The sequence below is a fragment of the Bufo gargarizans genome, chromosome 3 (assembly GCF_014858855.1).
Source record: "Bufo gargarizans isolate SCDJY-AF-19 chromosome 3, ASM1485885v1, whole genome shotgun sequence".
In the NCBI taxonomy this organism is placed as follows: domain Eukaryota; kingdom Metazoa; phylum Chordata; class Amphibia; order Anura; family Bufonidae; genus Bufo; species Bufo gargarizans.
The window spans coordinates 52,171,139-52,196,026 of NC_058082.1; the positions used below are offsets into that span (position 1 = coordinate 52,171,139).

The 24,888-nt window shown below is 44.9% G+C and overlaps 1 protein-coding gene across 1 annotated transcript in view; it reads right to left on the bottom strand.

Annotated features, from left to right (window-relative positions):
- Positions 1-1,298: 1,298 nt before the first annotated feature.
- Positions 1,299-24,888, bottom strand: part of WDFY2 (WD repeat and FYVE domain containing 2) — a 99,484-nt gene continuing 75,894 nt past the window's right edge. The window contains exons 8-12 of the mRNA XM_044285229.1: positions 23,464-23,569; positions 19,832-19,933; positions 5,399-5,529; positions 3,776-3,884; positions 1,299-1,998 (exon numbers count right to left, since the gene is read on the bottom strand). Of these exons, the coding sequence (XP_044141164.1) occupies positions 1,969-1,998; positions 3,776-3,884; positions 5,399-5,529; positions 19,832-19,933; positions 23,464-23,569 (478 nt within the window). The 3' untranslated portion in view covers positions 1,299-1,968. The remainder of the gene's footprint in view (positions 1,999-3,775; positions 3,885-5,398; positions 5,530-19,831; positions 19,934-23,463; positions 23,570-24,888) is intronic.

A 24,888-nucleotide genomic window follows, 5' to 3' on the forward strand; every position in this document is an offset into this window, starting at 1 on the left:
ATAGAAAAGAGGTCCACCAGCTGTAAACAGGCAAGTCCCAAAAGATCTTCACTAAAACAGTGAGCCAGTATTTCCCACTCAAATTCCCCTTGAAGGATGTGTGTACCGCAACTTGAGAAAGCAAGGACTGAATATGAATGGAGGCTTCCCAGAGATCTCCTTTGCAAGTGCCATCCCAAGCCTTGGCAGGCCTCTATCCATATAGCACCTAGCTTAAAGCGGTTCTCTGGGAATTAAAGAGGACCTTTCACCGATCCTGATATTGTGAACTAAGTATACAGACACGGAGAGCGGCGCCCGGGGATCTCACTGCACTTACTATTATCCCTGGGCGTTGCTCCGTTCTCCTGCTATGCCCTCCGGTATCTCCGGTCACAAAGTTATGGTAGGCGGAGTCTGCCCTTGTTCTTCTGTAGCGCTGGTCAATCGCATCGCAGAGCTCACAGCCTGGGAGAAAATAACCTCCCAGGCTGTGAGCTCTGCGCTGCGATTGGCCAGCGCTACAGCAGAACAAGGGCAGACTCCGCCTACTATAACTTAGTGACCGAAATCTCCGCCTACTATAACTTAGTGACCAAAGATAGCGGAGGGCATAGCGGGAGAACGGACCAGCGCCCAGGGATAATGGTAAGTGCAGTGAGATCCCCGGGCGCCACTCTCCATGTCTGTATTCTTAGTTCACATTGTCAGGATCGGTGAAAGGTCCTCTTTAAGAAAATAAAAATACTTAAAATATTACTTTATTATAAATATATTTCCAAATACCTTTCAATAGTTAGAATGGCTCGTTTTGTCCAGGGAGCAATCATCAGGGGAAATAAAATGGCTGCCGTCCTATTGGTACACACAGAACCTGTCCTAATCACACAGCAGGACGAAATACTTCACAACACTGAGCTAAAGATCTTAAGCTGAATCTCTGTAGGAATGGAGTCCATGAGGAGACAAAGTATAGAGAGGACGGACACGACAGACTGCGGTAATGGAGACTGCATACAAGTGCTGCTGCTCATCAGCCACCCCCAAGTTCTCCTTGTACTTCATGTCTCCTCATGAACTCCATTCCTACAGAAGACCTTATCATCTGTATTCAGGATTATAATCCTTGACAAGCAGAGAGGAGGATGAGGCAGCTCTTTAGTTCGGTGTTGTGAAGTTACTTGTCCTGCTGTGTGATTAGGACAAGTTTTGTGTACTAATAGGACAGCGGCCATTTTATTTCCCCTAATGATTGCTCCTCAGACAAAAAGAGCCATTATAACTAATGAAATGTATTTGGGAATATATTTATAATAAAGTAATATTTAAGTATTTTCATTTTCTTAATTCATGGAGAACCCCTTTAATGAATCAATTAAGATACAATTTTTTACATTTATTTTTTACATAAATTCAAAACGTGGTTTAGCATTTTAAATCAAAATAAAATATTTTGCAGCTAATGTTGCTTAATTAAGCCCAAATACCAATATATTAATGTGTGAAATGTTATTCTTCTTGTATGGACCCATAGAGACAATCGGAGGGAGGAGGAAAGAACAAACTGCATTTAAATCGTTAGATTGCTGCAACATTTTTGGTATCTCTTTCAGAGAGTGTCACATTAATACTGCAGAAGAAATGTATATTCTAAAGAAAGCATGATAGGTTTAAAATAGAAGGGTCCCCGAGATAAACGATGGTGGACACCGACTATATATACAAGCTCCAGCATAGAGCACGGAAAGCCTCTGCATAGTAAACTCCAAACAAACCCAAAAAGCTGGTTCAAACTAGAGGTGGAGCTGCCATAGGCTCAGATTAGTCAATACCTTGTATCATTCAATTACAATGAGAGCAATATCCTCTCCAGAGACCGTATTCAAAAAACCTTAACGTCTAGATACTCCGCTACTGCGCTCCCGTAGAGTCTGCACTGAATCTTCTACTTCTTGCATTACCGATCTCAAGGTCGATCCATACGTAAAATCAAGAGACGACCGGCGTCATATCCCAAAGCTGCACGATAAAAAGAAGCAAAGACGGTCATCAGAAGCCAAGAAATGCTGTGTGTGGCAAATCTGCAGTGGAAAGGCTGCGGCCATATGTAAAAAATGCAGCTGCAACAACAGCCATGGAGATTTGTGTATATGCATATAAGGGTTCATTCAGATGGCTGTATGCTGTCCGAAGAAAACCTGGATCCGTTTTTTTTGCAGACCTATTCACTTCTATGGGGCCCTTTTCTTCCGTTCTACGGCTCTGCAAAACAGATAAAACATGTCCTATACTTGTCCGTAAAAATCAGGATGTGGCCCTATTGAAGTCTATAGGTCTGCAAAAATGAGGCATGCAATAGGTTTTTTTGCGGGCATCCTGAACTGTCCACAAAAAAAAAACTGATCCGCATTTTTGCAGACAGCATACGGCCGTCAGAATGAGCCCTTAATCAGAACCTAGAGATTATATGGTCATGTGATCACAATGATGGAAGGAGCTGTATTTTATACATATGGCTGCGGTCTTAGTAGTGCAGGCCAATCAAGTTTTAATATTTGATAGCTAGTCCTGGTCCCAATAACAAAGCTATGATATCGGGCAGGGATCAGCAATCTTCTGCACTCCAGCTGCTGTGAAACTACAACTCCCAGCATGCAAACATGCACAGCTGTTCTCATCTCCCACAGAAGCGAATGAAGCATTCTGGGAGTTGTAGTTTATGAACAGATGGGGTGATATAGGGTACGATGGTCATAGATGATGCAGAATGACGGCAGCTGGTGGAGTTATTGGGAAACCCCATTTTTTGTTTGTTTTTTTCCTCTGAAACTGTTCAATGTAAGCCAGGTCTAATGCATCCAGTGGGCAGAGTTAAAGGGGTTCTCTAGGATTGTCATACTGATAGCCAAGCCATAGGTGACCAATATGAAATCGTCAGGGTTCCGATTCCCAGCACCCCCACCAACCAGCTGTTTGAGGAGGCCGTGGCCCTCTCCGGAGCTACTGTGGCCTACTCACAGCTCACCAAGCACAATGTCGTCCATGTGATAGCGGCTGTGCTTGGTATTGCAGCCCATTCACATGAATGGGACCGAGCTGCAATATAGGCCATGTGACTGAGGAATGTGACATCACATGGCCTAGGTTCATACAGAGCACCGCAGTCTCTTCTTACAGCTGTATGGTGAGAGTGCTGGGAGTTGGACCCCCACTTAAAAGCTATTGACCACCTTTCCTGAGGATAGGCCATCAGTCTGAAAACCCCAGAGAACCCCTTTATCCAGCTGGGACTTTCCCAATATGGCCACTTACCAATGCATCGGAATTACTGCCAGGGCTTCCTAAAATCAGCTTGTGTACAGATACGGCAAGCGTCAAATTAACACTCACTACTACTTCAATCGGGCTAACATGCAGTGCTATTCTCCCTGTTCAGAAACACCAGAATCCCAATGTTCCCTATTATCAGTCATTGGCATCCGTCAGGATCCAGCATGGTAGCCATGGCTCCAGAGTGTGAACAAAGCTGTACTGAGCTTTTTATGTGCAAAAGGAAAAAAAAACAGCGTAGTATAAAAAATAAAATAATGTATAGAATCATGAACAGCACCACTCTTGTCCACTGGCTGTGTCTGGTACTGCGGCTCACCTCCATGAAACTTTTCATAAACTGTTATTTTGCGGATTCCTTTGTTTCTACTGGGCCCATAATATGAACTTTCAAAGTGACAACATGCAGGAGTGTGTGGCTAGAGCTATGCGGGAGGACTTGCCATAACTCGCCTCCACTACTAACCTTAATGACCTTGTCTGTTCCGGACGTCAATAACCAGACTCTTGTGGGGTCGAAGTTTACATGGACTATATTGTGCTTACTATTGTGGAATGTCGCAGTCGGCGCACGTCTGAAAAGAAAAAAAAGGGGAAGAAAAGATAAAAGCACAGCTGACAAACAGTAGACTGTGCATGGGAGTCTTCCTGCAGGCCTCGTTCACACAGCACAGTTTTTAACTCCCCCCTCCCCTTCGGCCTAAACTAGGATTGGCCCTCAAAATGAGACGACTTCCCTTTATACCGTACTTCTTTCGGGTCCATTCCTGGCTCTGGTTAAAAACGCCCTGAGTGAATTTGACCGTAGAGCATCCGTCACTAACACGCCAACAGCAACATGGCGCTATCCCATAAGCCCTCGCTCCTCTGTCGTGCTGTAGTGCGGACATTTAACACTAGGCATCAGCAGTCGGCTGGACTACTACTTCCCCTATGCACTATGGGGTAGTGGTAGTAGTCTGAAGGTATGGCGACCATTATAATCTGCAATGATGTTGAATGCAATTAATCCGCCCCAAGATTTTAGAAAAACACACCCTCGACTAATGTTTTTTTTTTAGGCGGGATTTAGGGCGATCTGTATGTTCTCGTCACCAGGTCAGTGTTCTGTGGGACACGGACCAAGGTACTGTATACCCGCGTTACTCTGCACTGACCAAGTGTGTGAATTGCACCACTGACTTCAATAGGTCACTGGGTATATGATGTGTCCCAACTTTTGATTGATGGGGTCGGGATGCAGAGTCCAAAAATATATGGGTCCATACACCGCATGCTCTGCTTTCCAAGATCACGGCTGAAGGGGTGTGGCGCTCCTCTGAGTGCTTTTCTCCCATCTTTTCTTACAACTTGGACCCCAACAATAGTAAAAAGTCTACAAGCTCCACTACACCGACTTTTTTCCCTTGACCATACATTATAAGCAAACACTCCTAAACAATAACCTTTTTAAAGGGGTTATGCCATAATAAATGTAAAACATCTAAATAATGAAAATCATATAGTACGTGACAATCTGTTTCTAACAAAGCTAGAACCAGCCCTGTGCCTCACATGGAGCCAGAGATCTCCTCATTCATTGCTCTGCTACATTTATATCAAGCTGACAGCTCAGGGGGAGTGTCTTTTCTGCTGCAGCTCTCTCCCTATGACAGCTCAGGGGGTGTGCCCTTCCTTTTGCAAACCATGGTGGGTGGGTTCTTTCTGCTCCAGCTCTCTCCCTGTAATGCCTCATTCACACAGTGATTTCCATTACTGATTTTGAGCCCAAACCAGGTGCGGGTCTAAACACAGAACAGATCTTTATACCTTATCTCTGTGGAGGCTGCAATCCTTGTTTTGGCTCACAATCACTGAAGTATGAATGAGGCTTCACAGCTTCAAACAGTAGTAATGGCTGGTGGCAGTTGAAGGAAGAAACTGAGCATGTGCGACCACCTCAGTAGGCGGACATGCACATTACTATATAGATTAAACACCTAATTACCGTAAAAATAATTAAATAAACATTTCAAGGCAGTACAGCCCCTGTAATGTTTCACTCTATATTCAGTAATATATTGCATGCATTCAGCTTTCCCTAACTTACTGTTCATCTGTGATGGACTCGTAACAGCTATCACACACACGTACTTCAAACTCAAAGCCCATGAGGGGAATCGTGGACCTCTTAGAGCTGCACTTTCCACAAACTGCTTTTCCACACTTTCTGCAGTGATGCTAAAATGACAAAACAGCAATTGTAAGGGCCTCCGGGATCAAAACGATTGCATAGAAGAAGTGGTCTTGTTAGCCATCACAACCAGTTACATTACATCATTTCATTGTATATTCAGTTTGCTGTATGGTTAAAGGTCTTGTATAAGATTGGAAAACTGTATAAAATGGGAAACAGCGCCACACTTGTATATTAGCCGTGCCTAGTATTGCAGCTCATTCCCATTCACTTAGTTCATGAAAAATGTAAAAAAATATATACTGTATATATTTTTGGTAAATTATTTGTCTTATACTAGGACCATAATATGAAATTTAGACTTGACGTATGTGAATGGTGTGGTGGCATGCATGAGCGACCGCTGCCAGGGTAGTGCTGTTGGGGAGACAAGGGACTGCGGTCCCCTATTCTAGCCCACATGGGAGTCCCAGCAGTCAGAGCCCAACAATCTAACATTTATCATCGATCTTTTGGATAGATCATACATGTTTCTGGCTGGAATACACCTTTAACAGTGACTGGATGCCATGAGCAATTAGGTATTTTTTTTTCTCTCTGAGACATTTTCGAGAACTCTGTGATATAGAAGTAAATCAGAATAAATAGTTATGGGGGATAATGAAGATTACTCCTACCGGTAATTGGGTTTTCCTGAACCCACGACAGCACCACGAGAGGCTCCGCCCCCACAGACAGGAAACCTGAAGCATAAAAAGGCGGAGGCTATCCTCCCACCTCAGTATGTTTTTCCAAAGATGAGAGGAAACTCCGCCCGTAATTATTATCATTTAATTTTTTATTTTTTTTGCAACACCACATATGTGCACCAACCACCAATCTAGTAGGGAAGGGAAATAAGGGTGCTGTCGTGGGTTAAGGAAAATCAAATTACCGATAAGAGTAATTTTCATTTTTCCCCTCACCCACGACAGCACCACGAGAGGGAGAACCAAGGAGACAATCAGGGTGGGTTGACAGCTAAAAGCACCTTAGGCCTCATGCACACAACAGTATTTTTTCACGGTCCGCAAAAACGGGGTCCGTAGGTCCGTGATCCATGACCGTTTTTTCGTCCGTGGGTCTTCCTTGATTTTTGGAGGATCCACGGACATGAAAAAAAAGTCGTTTTGGTGTCTGCCTGGCCGTGCGGAGCCAAACGGATCCGTCCTGAATTACAATGCAAGTCAATGGGGACGGATCCGTTTGACGTTGACACAATATGGTGCCATTTCAAACTGATGCGTCCCCATTGACTTTCAATGTAAAGTCTGGAGTTCTTTTATACCATCGGATTGGAGTTTTCTCCAATCCGATGGTATATTTTAACTTGAAGCGTCCCCATCACCATTTGAACGCCTCTATGTTAGAATATACTGTCGGATATGAGCTACATCGTGAAACTCAGATCCGACAGTATATTCTAATACAGAGGCATTCCCATAGCATTGGTGGCAGTGTGCGCCCCCCCCCCTCCCTCTATTGTAATAATAGCATTGGTGGCAGTGTGCGCCCCCCCCCCTCCCTCCCTCTATTGTAATAATAGCATTGGTGGCAGTGTGCGCCCCCCCTCCCTCCCTCTATTGTAATAATAGCATTGGTGGCACAGTGTGCGCTCCCTCCCTCCCTCTATTGTAATAATAGCATTGGTGGCAGTGTGCGCCCCCCCTCCCTCCCTCTATTGTAATAATAGCATTGGTGGCAGTGTGCGCCCCCCCCCCTCCCTCCCTCTATTGTAATAATAGCATTGGTGGCAGTGTGTGCCCCCCCCTCCCTCCCTCTATTGTAATAATAGCATTGGTGGCAGTGTGCGCCCCCCCCCTCCCTCCCTCTATTGTAATAATAGCATTGGTGGCAGTGTGCGCCCCCCCTCCCTCCCTCCCTCTATTGTAATAATAGCATTGGTGGCACAGTGTGCGCTCCCTCCCTCCCTCTATTGTAATAATAGCATTGGTGGCAGTGTGCACCCCCCCTCCCTCCCTCTATTGTAATAATAGCATTGGTGGCAGTGTGCGCCCCCCCTTCCCCCCCGATCATTGGTGGCAGCGGAGTAGAAGCATCATACTTACCTGGCTGCTGCGATCTCTGTGTCCGGCCGGGAGCTCCTCCTACTGGTAAGTGACAGGGCTGTGCGGCGCATTGCTGTCACTTACCAGTAGGAGGAGCTCCCGGCCGGATGCAGACATCGCAGCAGCCAGCAGGTAAGTATGAATCTTCTACTATTGCTAAGGCTAAGTAACCATGGCAACCAGGACTGCAGTAGCGTCCTCGTTGCCATGGTTACCGATCGGAGCCCCAGCGATTAAACTGGGACTCCGATCGGAACTCCGCTGCCACCAATGATCTGGGGGGAGGGGGGGGAGAGGGGAGGCCGCACACTGCCACCAATGTATTAAAAGAATAGAGGGAGGAAGGGGGAGGGCGCACACTGCCACCAATGTATTAAAACAATAGAGGGAGGAAGGGGGGGGGGGCGCACACTGCCACCAATGTATTAAAACAATAGAGGGAGGAGGGGGGGGGGTGCACACTGCTACCATTGTTAATGCAATAGAGGGAGGGAGGGGGGCCGCACACTGTGCCACCAATGCTATTATTACAATAGAGGGAGGGAGGAGGGGGCACACACTGTGCCACCAATGTTATCATTACAATAGAGGGAGGGAGGGGGGGGCGCACTGGCCACCAATGAAATTTAAACTGGGGCGGGGGGGGGTCTGCCCCCTGCTGCCTGGTAGCACCCGATCTCTTACAGGGGGCTATGATAGCACAATTAACCCCTTCAGGTGCAGCACCTGAAGGGGTTAATTGTACGGATCACGGCCCCCTGTAAGAGATCGGGTGCTGCCAGGCAGCAGGGGGCAGTCATGTACACAGTTCGTTGTATATTTTAACTAGAAGCGTCCCCATCACCATGGGAACGCCTCTGTGTTAGAATATACTGTCGGATATGAGTTTTCACGAAGTGAAAACTCAGCTATGAAAAAGCTTTTATGCAGACGGATCTTCGGATCAGTCTGTATGAAAGTAGAATCAAAAGAGAAAAAGGTAGGGCACACCAATATTCGGAATTACAAGGATAATTAATATATCAATATTTTATTATTAAGTGACATACACTGTTGAATAACACACGTAAAATTTATAAAACTGTTAAATACAATAAAATAATAAAACAATATGCATACAAATCAATAGTCTTATATGTATAAATATTCACAGTGCGTTTGATGATATTTGCCCTAAAGTCAATTAAGTAGTGGTCGGTATCTTTCCAAATGGGTTATTTAACCCAGTCAGTGCCCCAATAAATGAGGTGGGAAGTAAATTCGCTGTTTGGATAGAGTCTTTTCTCATTTAGTCACTTGTAACAATTGTTGCGACTCAGTAGTCGTTGCGCTTATGTGAGCGCTACACTGTTGCTGCCTGCTAATAGAGAAAGCCGAAGCTGTTGTACTCACAGTTTGTAGTGAAATGATGTCGGCTTGCTGCGTCACAGGTGGCGTCCCACGTGTGGTCAGCAGTGATGATTCAGGTTGCAGCAAATAAAACTGATGCGGCTTCGGGATCTTCAGTGTTCTTATATGGCCGTACTGTCTCGGAGATCAATCAATGAGCATTTAAGCAGATCTTTTTCAAGGGTGGATTTGACCACAAAGTTGACTCTCCCAATACGCCAATTTCCAGCTTGTCTTTACTTTTTCAAGATAGAGGAAATCACCGATCCCTTGCGTCTTTTACTTTAGCGCTTCCAGTCCTCCGGTATTGTGTTCTGTTCCATGGGATAGTTACCAAACGCGTTTCGGAGTTAACTACGACTAGGAGGTATGGCACTGCTCTGAAGCTCACAGGAACGAGTTCCTGTGAGCTTCAGAGCAGTGCCATACCTCCTAGTCGTAGTTAACTCCGAAACGCGTTTGGTAACTATCCCATGGAACAGAACACAATACCGGAGGACTGGAAGCGCTAAAGTAAAAGACGCAAGGGATCGGTGATTTCCTCTATCTTGAAAAAGTAAAGACAAGCTGGAAATTGGCGTATTGGGAGAGTCAACTTTGTGGTCAAATCCACCCTTGAAAAAGATCTGCTTAAATGCTCATTGATTGATCTCCGAGACAGTACGGCCATATAAGAACACTGAAGATCCCGAAGCCGCATCAGTTTTATTTGCTGCAACCTGAATCATCACTGCTGACCACACGTGGGACGCCACCTGTGACGCAGCAAGCCGACATCATTTCACTACAAACTGTGAGTACAACAGCTTCGGCTTTCTCTATTAGCAGGCAGCAACAGTGTAGCGCTCACATAAGCGCAACGACTACTGAGTCGCAACAATTGTTACAAGTGACTAAATGAGAAAAGACTCTATCCAAACAGCGAATTTACTTCCCACCTCATTTATTGGGGCACTGACTGGGTTAAATAACCCATTTGGAAAGATACCGACCACTACTTAATTGACTTTAGGGCAAATATCATCAAACGCACTGCGAATATTTATACATATAAGACTATTGATTTGTATGCATATTGTTTTATTATTTTATTGTATTTAACAGTTTTATAAATTTTACGTGTGTTATTCAACAGTGTATGTCACTTAATAATAAAATATTGATATATTAATTATCCTTGTAATTCCGAATATTGGTGTGCCCTACCTTTTTCTCTTTTGATTCTGCCATTTTTACCTTAGAGGATTGGGTGAATCCTCTTGGCAGGTGCACCCATTTCCACTCTTGACTATACAGGTGAGCCCTCTCTAAATATTTATACTGTATGAAAGTAACCTACGGCCACGGATCACGGACACGGATGCCAATCTTGTGTGCATCCGTGTTCTTTCACGGACCCACTGACTTGAATGGGTCCGTGAACCGTTGTCCATCAAAAAAATAGGACAGGTCATATTTTTTTGACGGACAGGATACACGGATCACGGTCTCGGCTGCAAAACGGTGCATTTTCCGATTTTTCCACGGACCCATTGAAAGTCAATGGGTCCGCGAAAAAAAACGGAAAACGCCACAACGGCCACGGATGCACAAAACGGTCGTGTGCATGAGGCCTAAGCGGTAGTGTCTGAAGAAGGTAGTCGGAGAAGACGAAACAGCCGCCTTACAGATATCCTCTATAGATACAGCATCCATCTCAGCCCAAGAAGTAGAGATAGCTCTAGTAGAGTGAGCCCTAAGGCCCTCTGGAGGAGACTTTCCTGAGGAAGAGTAAGCCAATAATATTTCTGAAGTAATCCATCTGGCCAAGGTATTCTTAGATGCTGCATGTCCCTTTCTTTTCCCCTGAAAAACAACAAATGAGGACGACCTCCTCCAGTCTTTAGTCTTGGACAAATAATGTATTAAACACCTTCTAACATCAAGAGAATGATAAGCCTTTTCCTCCTCTGTAGATGGTGACTGACAGAAGGTTGGGAGCACAATTACCCGAGATCTGTGAAACGTGGAGGCCACCTTGGGAAGGAATGCTGGATCAGGTTGAATGACTACCCTATCTTCCAGTATAGTAGTATAGGGAGGATTGATGGAAATACTCTGGAGTTCACTAATCCTGCGGGCCGAAGTTAGAGCTACTAAAAGGACAAGTTTGAATGATATATATTTTATGGAAACCTCCTCCATAGGCTTAAAGCTTTATTAAGGCGTTTAGAACCAAATTCAAATCCTAAGGCGCAGCCCTGGGCAAAAGATGAAGATAATAACGGGAGACTGATCTAAAGAACCTAACTATCCAAGGATCTGACGCCGGCAGTGTGTTGCTAATGATGATTTTCTTCCTGCAGTCAGATGCGGTAAAAGCAGGAAAAAAAAATATTTTATTCCCTGAGAGTCACTCTTGAAGTCACGGGGGCAGCGGCCTCCTTGCTTCAAGTCACGGTAACCACGCCCCCTTCCCTGCCCCTCCGCTGTGACTGACAGCGCTTATGCCCAACAGCCGGCTGGCTTTGCCGAACAGCCGGCTGTCAGTCACAGGAGAAGGGGCAGGGAAGGGGGCACGGTTACCTTGACTTGAAGCAAGGAGGCCGCTGCCCCAGTGACTTCAAGAGTGACTCTAAAAATAGCGTGCTCAGGGGATAAAAGAATGTTTTTTTTCCTGCTTTTACCGCATCTGACTGCAGGAAGAAAATCATCATTAGAAACACACTACCAGCTACTTGAAGGTACTGCTGGCGGTTTAGGGTGGTTTTTGCCACTGACAGGTTCCCTTTAAAGGGATTCTGTCACCTGGTTTTAGGTTATAGAGCTGTGGACATGCACGGCTAGATCGCCGCTAGCATGTCCACAATATACCTGTCCCATCAAGCTGTGTGCTTTTATTGTGTTTAAAAAATTATTATATATATATATATATGCAAATGACCCTGGTAAGGAGGACAAGGGGCTGTACTAACCTTCTTGGTGCCCAGCCACGCCCCCCTGTGAAGGAGCCCAGCACCGCCTGCGTCCTCCGAATCTCCTCCTTGCTCACAGTTAGATCGCCGGGAGCTTGCGCATGCGCAGTTCCTTCCCTGAGGCTGATGCAAGCACAGGGAAGGAACACAATACCGGCACTGCGCATGCGCAAGCTCTCGCATCGCGAGATTACGGCAATCTAACTGTGAGCTAGGAGGAGATTCGGAGGACGCAGGCGGTGCTGGGCTCCTTCACAGGGGGCGTGGCTGGGCACAAAGAAGGGTAGTACAGCCCCTTGGGCACCTTACCAGGGTCATTTACATATATATATATATATATATATATATATATATATATAAATCATTTTTTAAGCACAATAAAAGCACACAGCCCTATAGGACAGGCATATTGCGGACATGCTAGCGGCGATCTAGCCGTGCATGTCCGCAGCTGTATAACAAAAAACGAGGTGACAGAATCCCTTTAAGGTGCTAGGAGATAACCCTAACTGCAACCCCTTCTGAAGGAATTCTAATACTTGGAAAAATCGGGACTTTGGAAGGGATTTCCCTAAAATCAATATCAGCAAAAGTCAGAAATTTCTTCCAGAGTCTGGCATAAATGGAAATTGTTACTTTCTTTCTACATTTCAAGAGAGTATTTACTAAGTTGGACGAAAAACCCCTCTTGGCTAGCAGGAACCTTTCAAATTCCATGCCATCAAATGAAGGCCTTTTATCTGCGGATAAAAAATTGGCCCCTGAGACAGAAGGTCGTGGATTTCTGGAAGGACCCACGGGTCTGACACCAACATCTTTCTCAGGCAGGAAAACCACGTTCTCCTGGGCCAAAAGGGAGCTATTAAAATCACACGAGCATGATGTTTACTTATCTTCTGTAATACCCTGGGAATCAAGGGAAAAGGAGGGAAGGCATACCCCAGGGGGAAATTCTAACTGAAGGAAGACATCCAGACCACAGGGGGATCCCTCTGGAGATAAAGAAAATAATTCCTTAACTTTTCTGTGCTGACTGGTCGCAAACAGATCTACTGAAGGAACCCCCCAATTGTCAGAAATTTTATTAAAAATTTATTGGTTTAGACTCCACTCGCCTTGGGAAATAACATGATGACTCAAAAAATCCACCTTAATATTCTCTGTGCCCCGGATGTGAACTACAATTACTTTCTGCCAAATGAAGAATCTCACTTGTACCCCCTTGTTTGTTTTAATAGTAAACTACAGTGCTGTTGTCCGAAATTAATGGAAGAACGTCTAACATAGCAAATTTTATTGCCATAAGTTCCTTCATATTTGAAGAGGCTTACCTCTGCCCATCTTTCCATAAGCCTTGGATTGAGTGTCCTAGGATATGAGCTCCCCAACCCCAAGGACTTGCATCCGTAGTAAAGTATAAAAGATTCTTCCTTACCCAGGGAGGCCCTTGGGTTAGATTGTCTCTTAGCAACCACCACCTTAATTCCTCTAAGGTTTGGTTAGGTATAACTAGACAAGACTCTAAGGGTTCCTTGCCCCCTTCCCAAGCTGACAATAGAACCCATTGTAGGCCTCTTGAGTGGAACTGGGCCCATTGAACAGCTGGAATACATGATGTCAAACTTCCCAGAATAGACATACGGTAACTTTTCTCAGGGATGTTCTTGGGTTCCTGGCTAGATCTTGTATTTTTTTCTCTTAATTTCGCAATCTTTTCTTCCGTTAAGAAACACCTCTGTACCCTTGAATCCAGTAGCAATCCTAGAAAAAGTTTACGCTGAGAGGGTTCCGGTCTTGATTTCTCTTTGTTCAGGAGCCATCCCATTTTTTCCAGAGTCCGAGATACATTCTGTACTGCCTTCTTGCAGGACTCCCGCGATTCTCCGACTATCAAAAAGTCGTCCAGATATGGGATGAAAAGAATGTCCTTTTCCCTGATATTAGCTGCCATCTCTGAGATTATCTTCATGAACACTCTTGGTGCCATGGACAGACCTCTAGCTCTATCGAACCGTTTGTCTTCCCAGTAGTCTTTGCAACTACAAACCTGTTTGGAGGAGGAGAATAAAACTCTAACTTTAAACTTAGACCAATGGTTTCTAAAATCCAAGAACTGTTGGAAATTCGCTGCCATGCAGGAAGAAACTTTGCTAGTCTTCCTCCCACAGGCAACCTGGCGTCATTGTTGATCACCTGATTTTTTCTTATCACTGAAGGATCTGCCGAAGAAAAACACCCTTCCGCTTCTCCTTTGTGATCTGTATCTAAACTTAAACTTCTTGTCTCCTCTATCTCCTTCCCTGTTACCCTGAAAAGAACGGTCAATTCTACCTCTAGAGCTGTAACCCCTACCGGAAAAGGTCTGGACAGGAAATTTCTTCTTCTTATCAGCTGCCTTATGTAACAGTTCATCTTAGGCTACTTTCACACTAGCGTTCAGAGCGGATCCGTCTCAGACGGATCCGCTCATATAATGCAGACGGTGGCTCCGTTCAGAACGGATCCGTCTGCATTATATTGTTAAAAAATGTCTAAGTGTCAAAGTAGCCTGAACGGATCCGTCCAGACTTTTACATTGAAAGTCAATAGGGACGGCTCCGTTTGAAGATTGAGCCATAGTGTGTCATCTTCAAACGGATCCGTCCCCATTGACTTACATTGTAAGTCTGGACGGATCCGTTTGCCTCCGCATGGCCAGGCGGACACCCGAACGCTGCAAGCAGCATTCAAGTGTCGGCCTGCTGAGCGGAGCGGAGGCTGAACGCCGCCAGACTGATGCATTCTGAGCGGATCCGCGTCCACTCAGAATGCATTAGTGCTGGACGGAAGCGTTCGGGACCGCTTGTGAGCCCCTTCAAACGGAGCTCACAAGCGGACACCCGAACGCTAGTGTGCAAGTAGCCTAAAGCAGCACCAAAAAAAAACTTTCCCTCACAAGGGACTGCACACAATTTTTTCTTGGAAAGCCAGTCTCCGCTCCAACCCTTTAGCCACAAAGCCCTTCTGGCTGAGTTAGCGAGGGCAGAAGATCTAGCCGCAAGCCTAATAGAATCTGCAGAAAAATCAGCTAAAAAATCAGCTGCTTTCTTAATGGTGGGAAGACCTGCCAAAATTTCCTCCCTAGGACATTTGTTCTTTAACTGATCCTCTAACTCAGAGACCCAAACAATTAAGGAACGGGCAGTACAAGTGGACGCAATAGGGGGTCTAAACGAGGACGTAGACGCCTCCCAGACACCTTTTAGAAATCCATCTGCTTTCCTATCTAATGGATCTTTAAGAGAACCCGCATCCTCAAAAGGGGAGACAAGATCTTTTGGTAACTTTAGAAATCGCAACATCTATCTTAGGTGCCTTGTTCCAGGGAGCACAATCTGCTTCTAAGAATATATATTTTCTCTTAAAATTCTTAGAAATATAAACTCTTCTACTAGGCTTATCCCACTCTCCTTTAATTGAAGACAAAACATTTTTATGTATAGGGAAAAATTTTTGATGTCTACCGTAGTTTCAAGTCCCCCAAACATCAAATCTTGCATGGACTTTGGTTCTTTAGAATCTTCAATGCCCATGGTGGATCTTACTGCTTTCAATAAAGGATTAATATCCTCCACTGGAAAAAAGGGCCTTCCCATATCTTCCCCTTCTTCTCCAGACGAGTCAGATGATACATCAGAACATGGATCCTCAAAAGAATGAAAATCCTGTTCTCGAGTCAGAGGAGCTCACCAAATTAAGATGCTGAATTCTTCTAGATTTCTGCTCTTTTTGACTCCCCGATTTCCTAGTGGACCTAGCAGAGCTGACCAATGACTGAAGGTTTTTATAAAAAGACAGGTGATTCCTCTGCTACCGTTTTCTCAATGCAGACCTGACATAATTTTTTCAAGTATTCAGAAGGCATCTGCATAGCCATAGGGCACATTCCTTATTTTTTCTCTTAGACACAGCTTTCTTAGGTTCTCCCTGTAATATACATATGTGCCATTAACATAAGAATTATATAAAATTATGGCCAGAGGCCACTCACCACCCTTCAGGTACCGGAGCTGGTGTGGAAGCAGGATCTTCTGTAATATCCTTTTTGTCTTCTTCCATGGTAGTTAGCCGCGGGATATAGTACTCCTCATCCGAGTTATAAAGAGAACACCCGCCAGGAGACTATACACATGCTATTCGCATGAACTCGCCGGAAACTACACTTCGGGTTACGCGCTCTTTAAGCGCCTCCCATGACGTCATTCCCGCACGCACCACAATTCTGCCGCCTTTGCTTTCCACCGACGTCTTCCGCTTCCTGTTAAGCCACTCGGGCATCCAGAAGCATCCGCTCCTCCCCTGGGCTTTACTCCTCGCTGCCTAAGGTGCGCCACTACACCACCAAGCAGCCATATCCCACAGCACTTCAAAGCCCTCTGTAACAGTCAACGTGCCTCTGCAGGTCCCTCGGCGCAAGAATATGCCACCATATATTATAGAAGATCGCAGGTAAACCAGGGATACCCGGGGAAGAAGCCACCTATAGAACTTCAGGCTTCCCTCCAGAGACAGGAAACCATACAGAGGTGGGAGGATAGCCTCCGCCTTTTTATGCTTCAGGTTTCCTGTCTGTGGGGGTAGAGCCTCTCTCTCGTGGTGCTGTCGTGGGTGAGGGGAAAAAATATCTATTTACCTACTAGGCAGAAAAACTGTGCATACATCAATACACATAGGGACTCTGGGCTCCCTCTTAAAGGGGTTTCTTAGGATTTTTATATTGATGGCCTTTTTTCAGGTGCAGGGAGTCTGACTTAGACAAGCAGATACTGATGGCTTATCCTGAGGATAGACCATCAATTTCAGAATCCTAAACAACCCCTATACGTAGAGCTGGGGCTACGACAACATGAGAGCAACTGCAATCATACAAGAACTGTGGAGAAATAACATGTTATAAGGCTACATTCACACCACCGTATGGGTTTTGTGGCCCGGATGACATTGTAACAAAGCCTATCCTTGTCCGCAAAACGGACAAGAATAGGACATAATGTATATTTTTTGCGGGGCTACGGAACGGACATTCGGATAGCACACGGTGTGCTGTCTGCATTTCTTACGGACCCATTTAAACAAAAGGGTCCTCATCCAATCATCAAAATAAATAAATGAACGGACACAGAAACAAAATATGTTCGTGTGCATGAGGCCTGGCAGGTAAGCAAGGACCTCTGTAAAACAAATTATACTACAACGAGCTACTAAATACTATCAGCATAGGAAACCGTCAAACATGATTATTACTATGATCAACATATCTGTATGGCAGAACTACATCACTATTATTAAGGGCTCATTCAGATGGCCGTAGTGTTTTGCGGCCCGCAAATTGCAGATCCGCAAATCATAGATACCGGCTGTGTGCGTTTTGCATTTTGTGGACTGCACGTGGCCAGCACTATGATACAAATGCCTATTCTTATCGTGGACAATAATAGGACGTGCTCTCTCTTTTTTGCGGGGCCGCAGAACGTAACTTTGGATACGGACAGTGTGCTGTCTGCATCTTTTGTGGCCCTATTGAAAGGAATGGGTCGGCACCCGTTCCGCAAGATTGCGGAACGGATGCGGACTCATTCATACGGTCATCTGAATGAGGCCTAATGCTGTAAAGATATGTTGAGGCTAAAAGGTACACGTTACATTTGCCTAGACACAGCGTGTTTATGTCAACAGGATATTCCTGTCCAATCCCATTATAGTCAATGAGGATCTGGTGGTGGACGGCTATGCCGGATATGGTAACTCTGGTAGTCTGCTCCTCTGCTGAACAGACTACTGGTTTTACCTGTCAAAAATTTGAACGCAGTCTAACCAATTCTGGCTAAATGTTTCAGTGAGGCATTTTAGATCCGAGCAGCTTTTCTTCAGTCCTTGAGTTTCCATGTGTGAAAACTTATACCGACATAACAGGAGAGGACACCTCCAGAGCTCATGCTTACTGGTCATTAAGGGGGTTGTCTCATTCATGCCCTTTATCACTTTCCTATATAGTGTACAAGCACGTCCACCTCTGCTGGATTGCATGGTGGTCATAACCGCTGGATACGAGCAGTGTATAATGTGATTGTCATTTGCCATTTGTCAATGCCATTTGCTGAAGCGAGACAACCCCTTTAAGCTTACTGGGAAATTACCTAAAGAGATTGAGTCATCTAGTGTATATTTTTTTATGCCAATTAAAACCAGATAATATTGAAATTGGAGCACCGCACACTATGTTTACTGGTGCCAGCAAGGACTGTATAGTCGTAGTCAGTAATATGAAAATTGCAGCACACAGATTATTTGGATGCAATTTCAGTATTTTATTGGTGTGATATCATGCAATAAATCGTGATCCAGTTACATTGTGGATTAATATTGGTGACTACTGTTGTTTTATCAATATGCCATATTTAATATGCTGTATATACCGTATTTTTTTGCCCCATAAGATGCACTTTTCCCCCCAAAGTGGGGGGAAAATTTCCCTGCATCTTATGGGGTGAATACTAATGAGCGCTTCCATTATGGAAGCGCTCATTAGTACTGGAGGACCGGGAAGCAGTGAAGGCTTTGTACTCACCGCTTCCTGGTCCTCGGCTGTGCAGTGGCTGCGCACAGCATGGGGGCGCTTTGCGACCTCACTCTGTGCACACCGGTTCACAGCACAGCCGACAGCAGGAGGAAGAAGAGTGCGGGCGGTGAGGAGTGGTGGCGTCCAGGAGCAGGAGAGGTAAGTGGTTTATTTATTTTGTGATCTGAGGCTGGGGGTTGATCACATATGACTGGGGGGCTGATCACATATGACTGGGGGGCTGATCACATATGGCTGGGGGGCTGATCACATATGGCTGGGGGGCTGATCACATATGGCTGGGGGGCTGATATGAGGCATGGAGGACTGATGAGGCATAGGGGACTCATTTGAGGTCTGATTGGGGGGTCTTCTTTATATTGGGCTCTGATCTGAGGTCTTATTAACATTGGGGGTCTGATTGCTGATCTGATCTGAGGTCTAATGAAAAATATTTTTTTCTTATTGTCCTCCTCTAAAACCTGTGTGCGTCTTATGAGCCAGTGCATCTTATAGGGCGAAATATACAGTACTTATTTTGTCACTTTATTTATTGTTTTTATCTGGTTACAGTACTAATGGGGCCTGTGTTATTATTATAGATAATAAGATCGCTGAAGAAGGTCCGTCTGGACCGAAATATTCGGTGGCCATCATTATCAAGAGTGGTCACGAAAATTAATCCACAATGTAACTGGATAACAATTTTTTGCATGATATCACACTGAAAATACTGAAATTGCATCTAAATAATCTGTGTGCCGAAATTAAAACCTGGTTTTGTTGTCATTTTCTGATTGCAGATTTTATTCTATTTCCTGAACATGATGATGGGGGTGACCATCTTGCCTGAGCTGTTAATAGCATTTTGACATATGCTTTACAACAGCCACATTGACTATACCGATGGCAGACTGGAGATGTTCAGTGATGTCTATGGGAGAGTTTTCTAGGCATGCTCTGTGACCTGCGCAGAGGTCATTGTGCAGGGAGGAAGTATATGTGCTGCGATGATCTGCTATTGTGAATGGTGGATCCTGTGTTATCTATACAAAGGTGTTATCTATTATAGTAATCCTGCCAGAGATGACTGCTGAGAAGTGAACAGAATAGGAAGTCTCGACGAAGTCTCGACTTACTGTTAGGCTCAGAGGTTGGTGCGAATACTGCAGGATTTTAGGATTTTTTTGAATGGAGAAAGTGACAATGAAAATGTAAAAAATGTTTAACATAAAACCTTAATTTAGATGACAGGTCATTTTCTGATGATGCACCCCCTCTAAGTAGTCATACACACCTGTCGGAGGCCTATCTTTTTGCTGTCCCACATCTGTTTGAAGTTCCAGAAGAAGGGCTGGTCACATTTCTGACAAGAGTCACTGTCTAACCATTCTGGAGTCTGTAGAACGGACAAAACAAATGATTCCATAAATCCATTCATTAATAAAAGTCTCAAATAGATGTGCGTTTCCGTTCCACGTGATATACATGTGGACTGCAGAGCAAGACGTGTCAATCAGGGATGTGCTGCCGACAACTGTATGTGCAGAAAAATAAATAAAAAAATCACACAAGGATTGTTCGGGCATATACAGTGCCGATGACTGCTGTATGCCAGGGGCACTCAACTGGCGGGCCAAGGCCGTCAGCTGTCCGGACCCCTGCATGTCCCGACTTCAACTATCTGTGTCTTTAGGACAGCTCCCTGCTTCATCGTAGTCCATCATGATGCTGCTTCAAATCTGATAAGATGTGCGTCTGCGCCATCTGTGAACTTCAGTGGGCATCGGCTTCTTTAACTGAACTGTGCATGCCAGGATGGCGAGTTCCGGGTCAACAATACTGCGCTTACTACTGATGTATGTACAGTTCAGTTGAAAAAGCCGATGCCCACCGAATTTCACAAACCTGCGCAAGATTTGAAGCTGCATCTTGATTACGTCGAGGAGGTTAGGCTAGGCTAGGCTGGGGGGGGGGGGGGAGGAGCCGGCCTTCGTTCTGACGGTGCAGCTGGGCTAATTTAGGGATAAGTACAGCTCCATGGGCTCTTTTATTCCTTATTAGCATATTCAAAAGGAGAGGAAGCAGACAAATCATAACAGGAGATGCAAAAAGTTAAAAATGGTCACCCACACAATAATAGATGCTTTATTACCATCTATAGTCAAAAATGATACTGAACGAGGTGACGATCAATACCCATCATCAGTGATGATCAGTTTGCAGTGTTTGCCAGCGAACACATGCGGGCTGCCATCTTTAGTAAGGTAGACTCACCCGTCCGGCGATGCACAGGTAAGCCCTTACCAGTCCCTGTGCCGCGAGCCGGTCTGAAATAAAATGCAGTCACCGGGAGCAGGCAGTTCCGAGAACAGACACCGGGGGCCTTCATCAGGATGTTCTCGGAACTGCCTGCTCCCGGTGACTGCAATTGATTTCAGACCGGCTCGCGGCACAGGGACAGGTAAGGGCTTACCTGTGCATCACGGGACGGTTGAGTCTACCTTACTATAGATGGCAGCCCGCATGTGTTCGCTGGCGAACTGACCATCACAACCAGGATACATACAGTATCTAAAGCAAGGGCAGAGCAATCACAACCACCATGTCTTATTATTATTAATGCACCTATAAATTTAAGGTAACGTAACCTGTAACGATGACAATCGAGAAAACACGACCGCTCATACCACACTTTTCTCCATCAGGACGGAGTTCATTACTATTTTATCCATCTCCCATTATCAGTCCTTACTTACATGGAACTGATCCAGTTGAAAATGGGATGCACCAATTAGAAAACTTCACCCTGTCAGCTCACACAGGTTATGCTAAAAATATTATATGGGTCTACTGCATTATTTTGGTGGATGCGACTGAATGGGTCCTGCTTGGATCTTAAAGGGGTTATCTGAGACTATAAAAAGCCTCCCCTTTATGCTAGGACCCTCACATTGAATATAATTACCCCGCTCCCCGTACCACCGCAGCTGCTTCTCCCTGTGGGCGGATAAACACATCCGGTGTCGGGGGTAGGAGCAGCCAATGGCAGACCGGGACAGGGACGAGCCTCCCTAGCGTCATCCGTAATGCTATCGAGGCTCGTCCTGGTCCCCGCTTGCCATTGGCTGCTCCCACCCCCCGACACTGGATGTTTTTATCCGCGCATGAGGAGAAGCAGCAGCGGCGGTGTGGGGACCAGAAGCGGCGTGGGGAGTGGGGTAAGTATATTCAAAGTGTGGGGCCCGACATATGGGGGAGCTTTTTATAGTCTCAGATAACCCCTTTACGTTTAAAAACGTGAGAACATTTTGAAAAGGAAATAGAACGGGAGAGAAGGACCGATGCTTTGAATTTCCACATCCGATCCTCTTGTTAAGGCCCCATTCAGAAGACCTTGTCTGTTTTGCGGACTGCAAACCACAGATCTACAAAACAAGGACACCGAGCTAGGTTATCTTCATAAACATAAAAACTAATATAATCGCTGCAGCAGTTGATAGTTTGGCTATAAGACACACATCAATTTAATCAGCATGATCAACCCTACCAGGCAATATGCTTCATTTAACAGGGACGATCATGTCTGACAGAGTCTCTTTAAGGCTAACAAAACAGACTACTGGAATTTTACTGTCTTTTAAATTGGACATTCAAGGATTGCTAAATGTATTGATTTTAACCCCTTTCCTGGACACCAATGAAATCTATGGTCTCCTATATGATCCTCACCAGTGCAGGCCACATTTAGCTCTGCATTGAGCAATGTATACCAGGCCAACGCAGGACAGTCCTTTGGCCCCCGCTGGGTGAATAGAGCCCAATGGATACCTGGCAAACATACTGTAGGACTTTACTATGGATATTACCAAATATACCAGAACCTTCTTTCCATCCAACTCTGAATAAGTCAAAGTCCTTGCAGAACAACTGAAATGTTAACGGCTGTTCACTTTAGGGTGGAAAAATTGACAGAAAGTGGAAGGAAGTGGTTAAAGTGGTAGACCGATAATACAGCGTCACCCATTCTATGGAACAGGTGCTAGGTAAAGGTCTGACCACACGTGGCGTAAATGCTGCAAATTCCCCACTGCTCAACTGCATACGGAAAATCTGCCGTATTTACTGTAAAATAGGGCAAAGTGGATGAGACTTCAAAATACCTGCAGCGTAAACTGACTTGCGCTGAGGGTTTTGATTCCGCAGCATGCCAATTTATGCTGTTTTCCCCACAACCAATGCTAAGCTTGAAAGCGACAGAAGACTCGCTGCGATTCCTGCAGCAAAAACGGAGAAAGCCGGAGTTTCCTAACATAAGCTTTCATTTGGAAGTTTAATTAGCAGTTTCTAACGAATCCTGTAATGACTTTACCCCACTGTTTGCTATGCAGCAGCCCAAAAATATTCCAACCGTTGTATAATAACCGGAGAGAATGGCCTGTGTCACCCACACTTAGTGCAAGCATGCCATCAAGTGTTAGACTAGATTCACACGACGTATGTGTTTTGCGGTCCGCGAAAAAAAACAATGACGTCCGTATGGCATCTGTTTTTTATTTATTTTTTTGCAAATTTATCGTAACAATGTCTATCCTTGTCCGCAAAATGGACAAGAATAGGACATGTTCTATTTTTTTTGCTGGGCTATGGAACGGACATACGGATGCGGATAGCACACTGTGTGCTGTCCGCATTTTTTGCGGACCCATCGAAATGAGTGGGTCTGCATCCTATCCGCAACAAAAAACGGAATGGACAAGGAAACAAAATAAGTTTGTGTGAATGTAGCCTTATCCAAAGCCACGCAGGAAGCAAGATGGCTACCACCACCCAGAGCTGGAGGAGGGATAACAGGGTAATTATTATATTACATTTACTGGGGGAGGATCAGAAAAAATAAACCAAATTCAATATATATATAAAACTAACCTCCTGTCTCTCCACATCCATGTTCCAGACTACTATCCCACCATCCGCACTGCAGGAAATGAGCTGCCTGGAGTGGTGCGCATAGGCGATGGACTGGATCTTGTCGCTGGAGGCAAAGACAAAAATCTATTCAGTGAAATGATATCACATACTGCAAAACAGAGGGTGCTAATAGTTACTACATCACTACAGAATAGGACTCCGCTTAGGGCGCCATAGAATGAACACCATTTATCTACAGTACAGAGCATGAACCATCCTTTCCACACCACATACGTGGCTGCTCTGGACGACCTGTCCCCCCTCCTGACATGTCTTCTGTCGTAACTACTTGTATTCCTCATGTAATAATTCTGGAGCATCTATTCTTCTGACTCTATGATGTGCCATTCCTCCATTATTTCTGCTAAAGGTTATGAATGAATTGACAGCAGTTTGCAAAAAAAAAGGTCCAGCTGGGTGTTACCGCATAGTCTGATACTATCCAATCAGTGCTGCCAGCGTCAGACTGTGTAGGGACACACCCAAAACTGGTAACACCCAGCTGGACCCCTTTATTGCAGACTGCTGGCAATTCATTTGTAAACTTCTAGTAGGAATAATAGAGCAATGGCCCAACATAGAGAACCATAGGGGAGAGACTCTCTGTAGCAGAACAACCACATGTACGATTTGAAAAGAGCGATTGTCCTGGAACATAATGTGTTAATAGCCGGAATCCTTTACCATTTCCTAAGCCTGCGACCTGCTGACTAATAGACTGCCTATGTAGAATCATGCAGGTTTTAAACTAATAAAAGAGAAGATAGTGGATAATAAATGGGGAACAATATTTCTCTCAATGAAATTTTTAGGGTGGAACCATCTTTTAAATGATGTCATAATATTCTGGTTCAGGTTACAAATTAAAAGGGTGTTCCAAACTGTACGGCACATCCATAGCGAAAGGCATAAGTACCGGTATATTATAGGTAGTGAGTCACAAAGACTGGGAGGGGAATGAGGAAGCTGGCCTGACACCCCGATAGTAAATTACTATTCTGTTATTTTGTCACATGATAGATGTGCTTATTCCACAATATTAACGCAAATTAAAGCTGAAAACTACGCCAGCCATTTCCGTTTATCGCGCACATACAAGAGTATCCAAGATACGACAAATGCATTAGGAGGTTTGCTCCTGTTAAAGGGGTTGTCCCGCGAAAAATATTATAGAATTTTCAAACCAGCAACTGGATCTGAATACTTTTGTAATTGCATGGAATTAAAAAATTTTCACTGAATTCTATATAGCGCCACCTGCTCTTTGCCCTTTTTCTAAATTCTCTGTCCAGCTCACTGAGGTTGACATACGTTCTCAGCTCCATCCTTCAACTGCCACCAGCTGCAACAAAAAGGACATGCTCCCTAAGCGGCCAGCTTGAA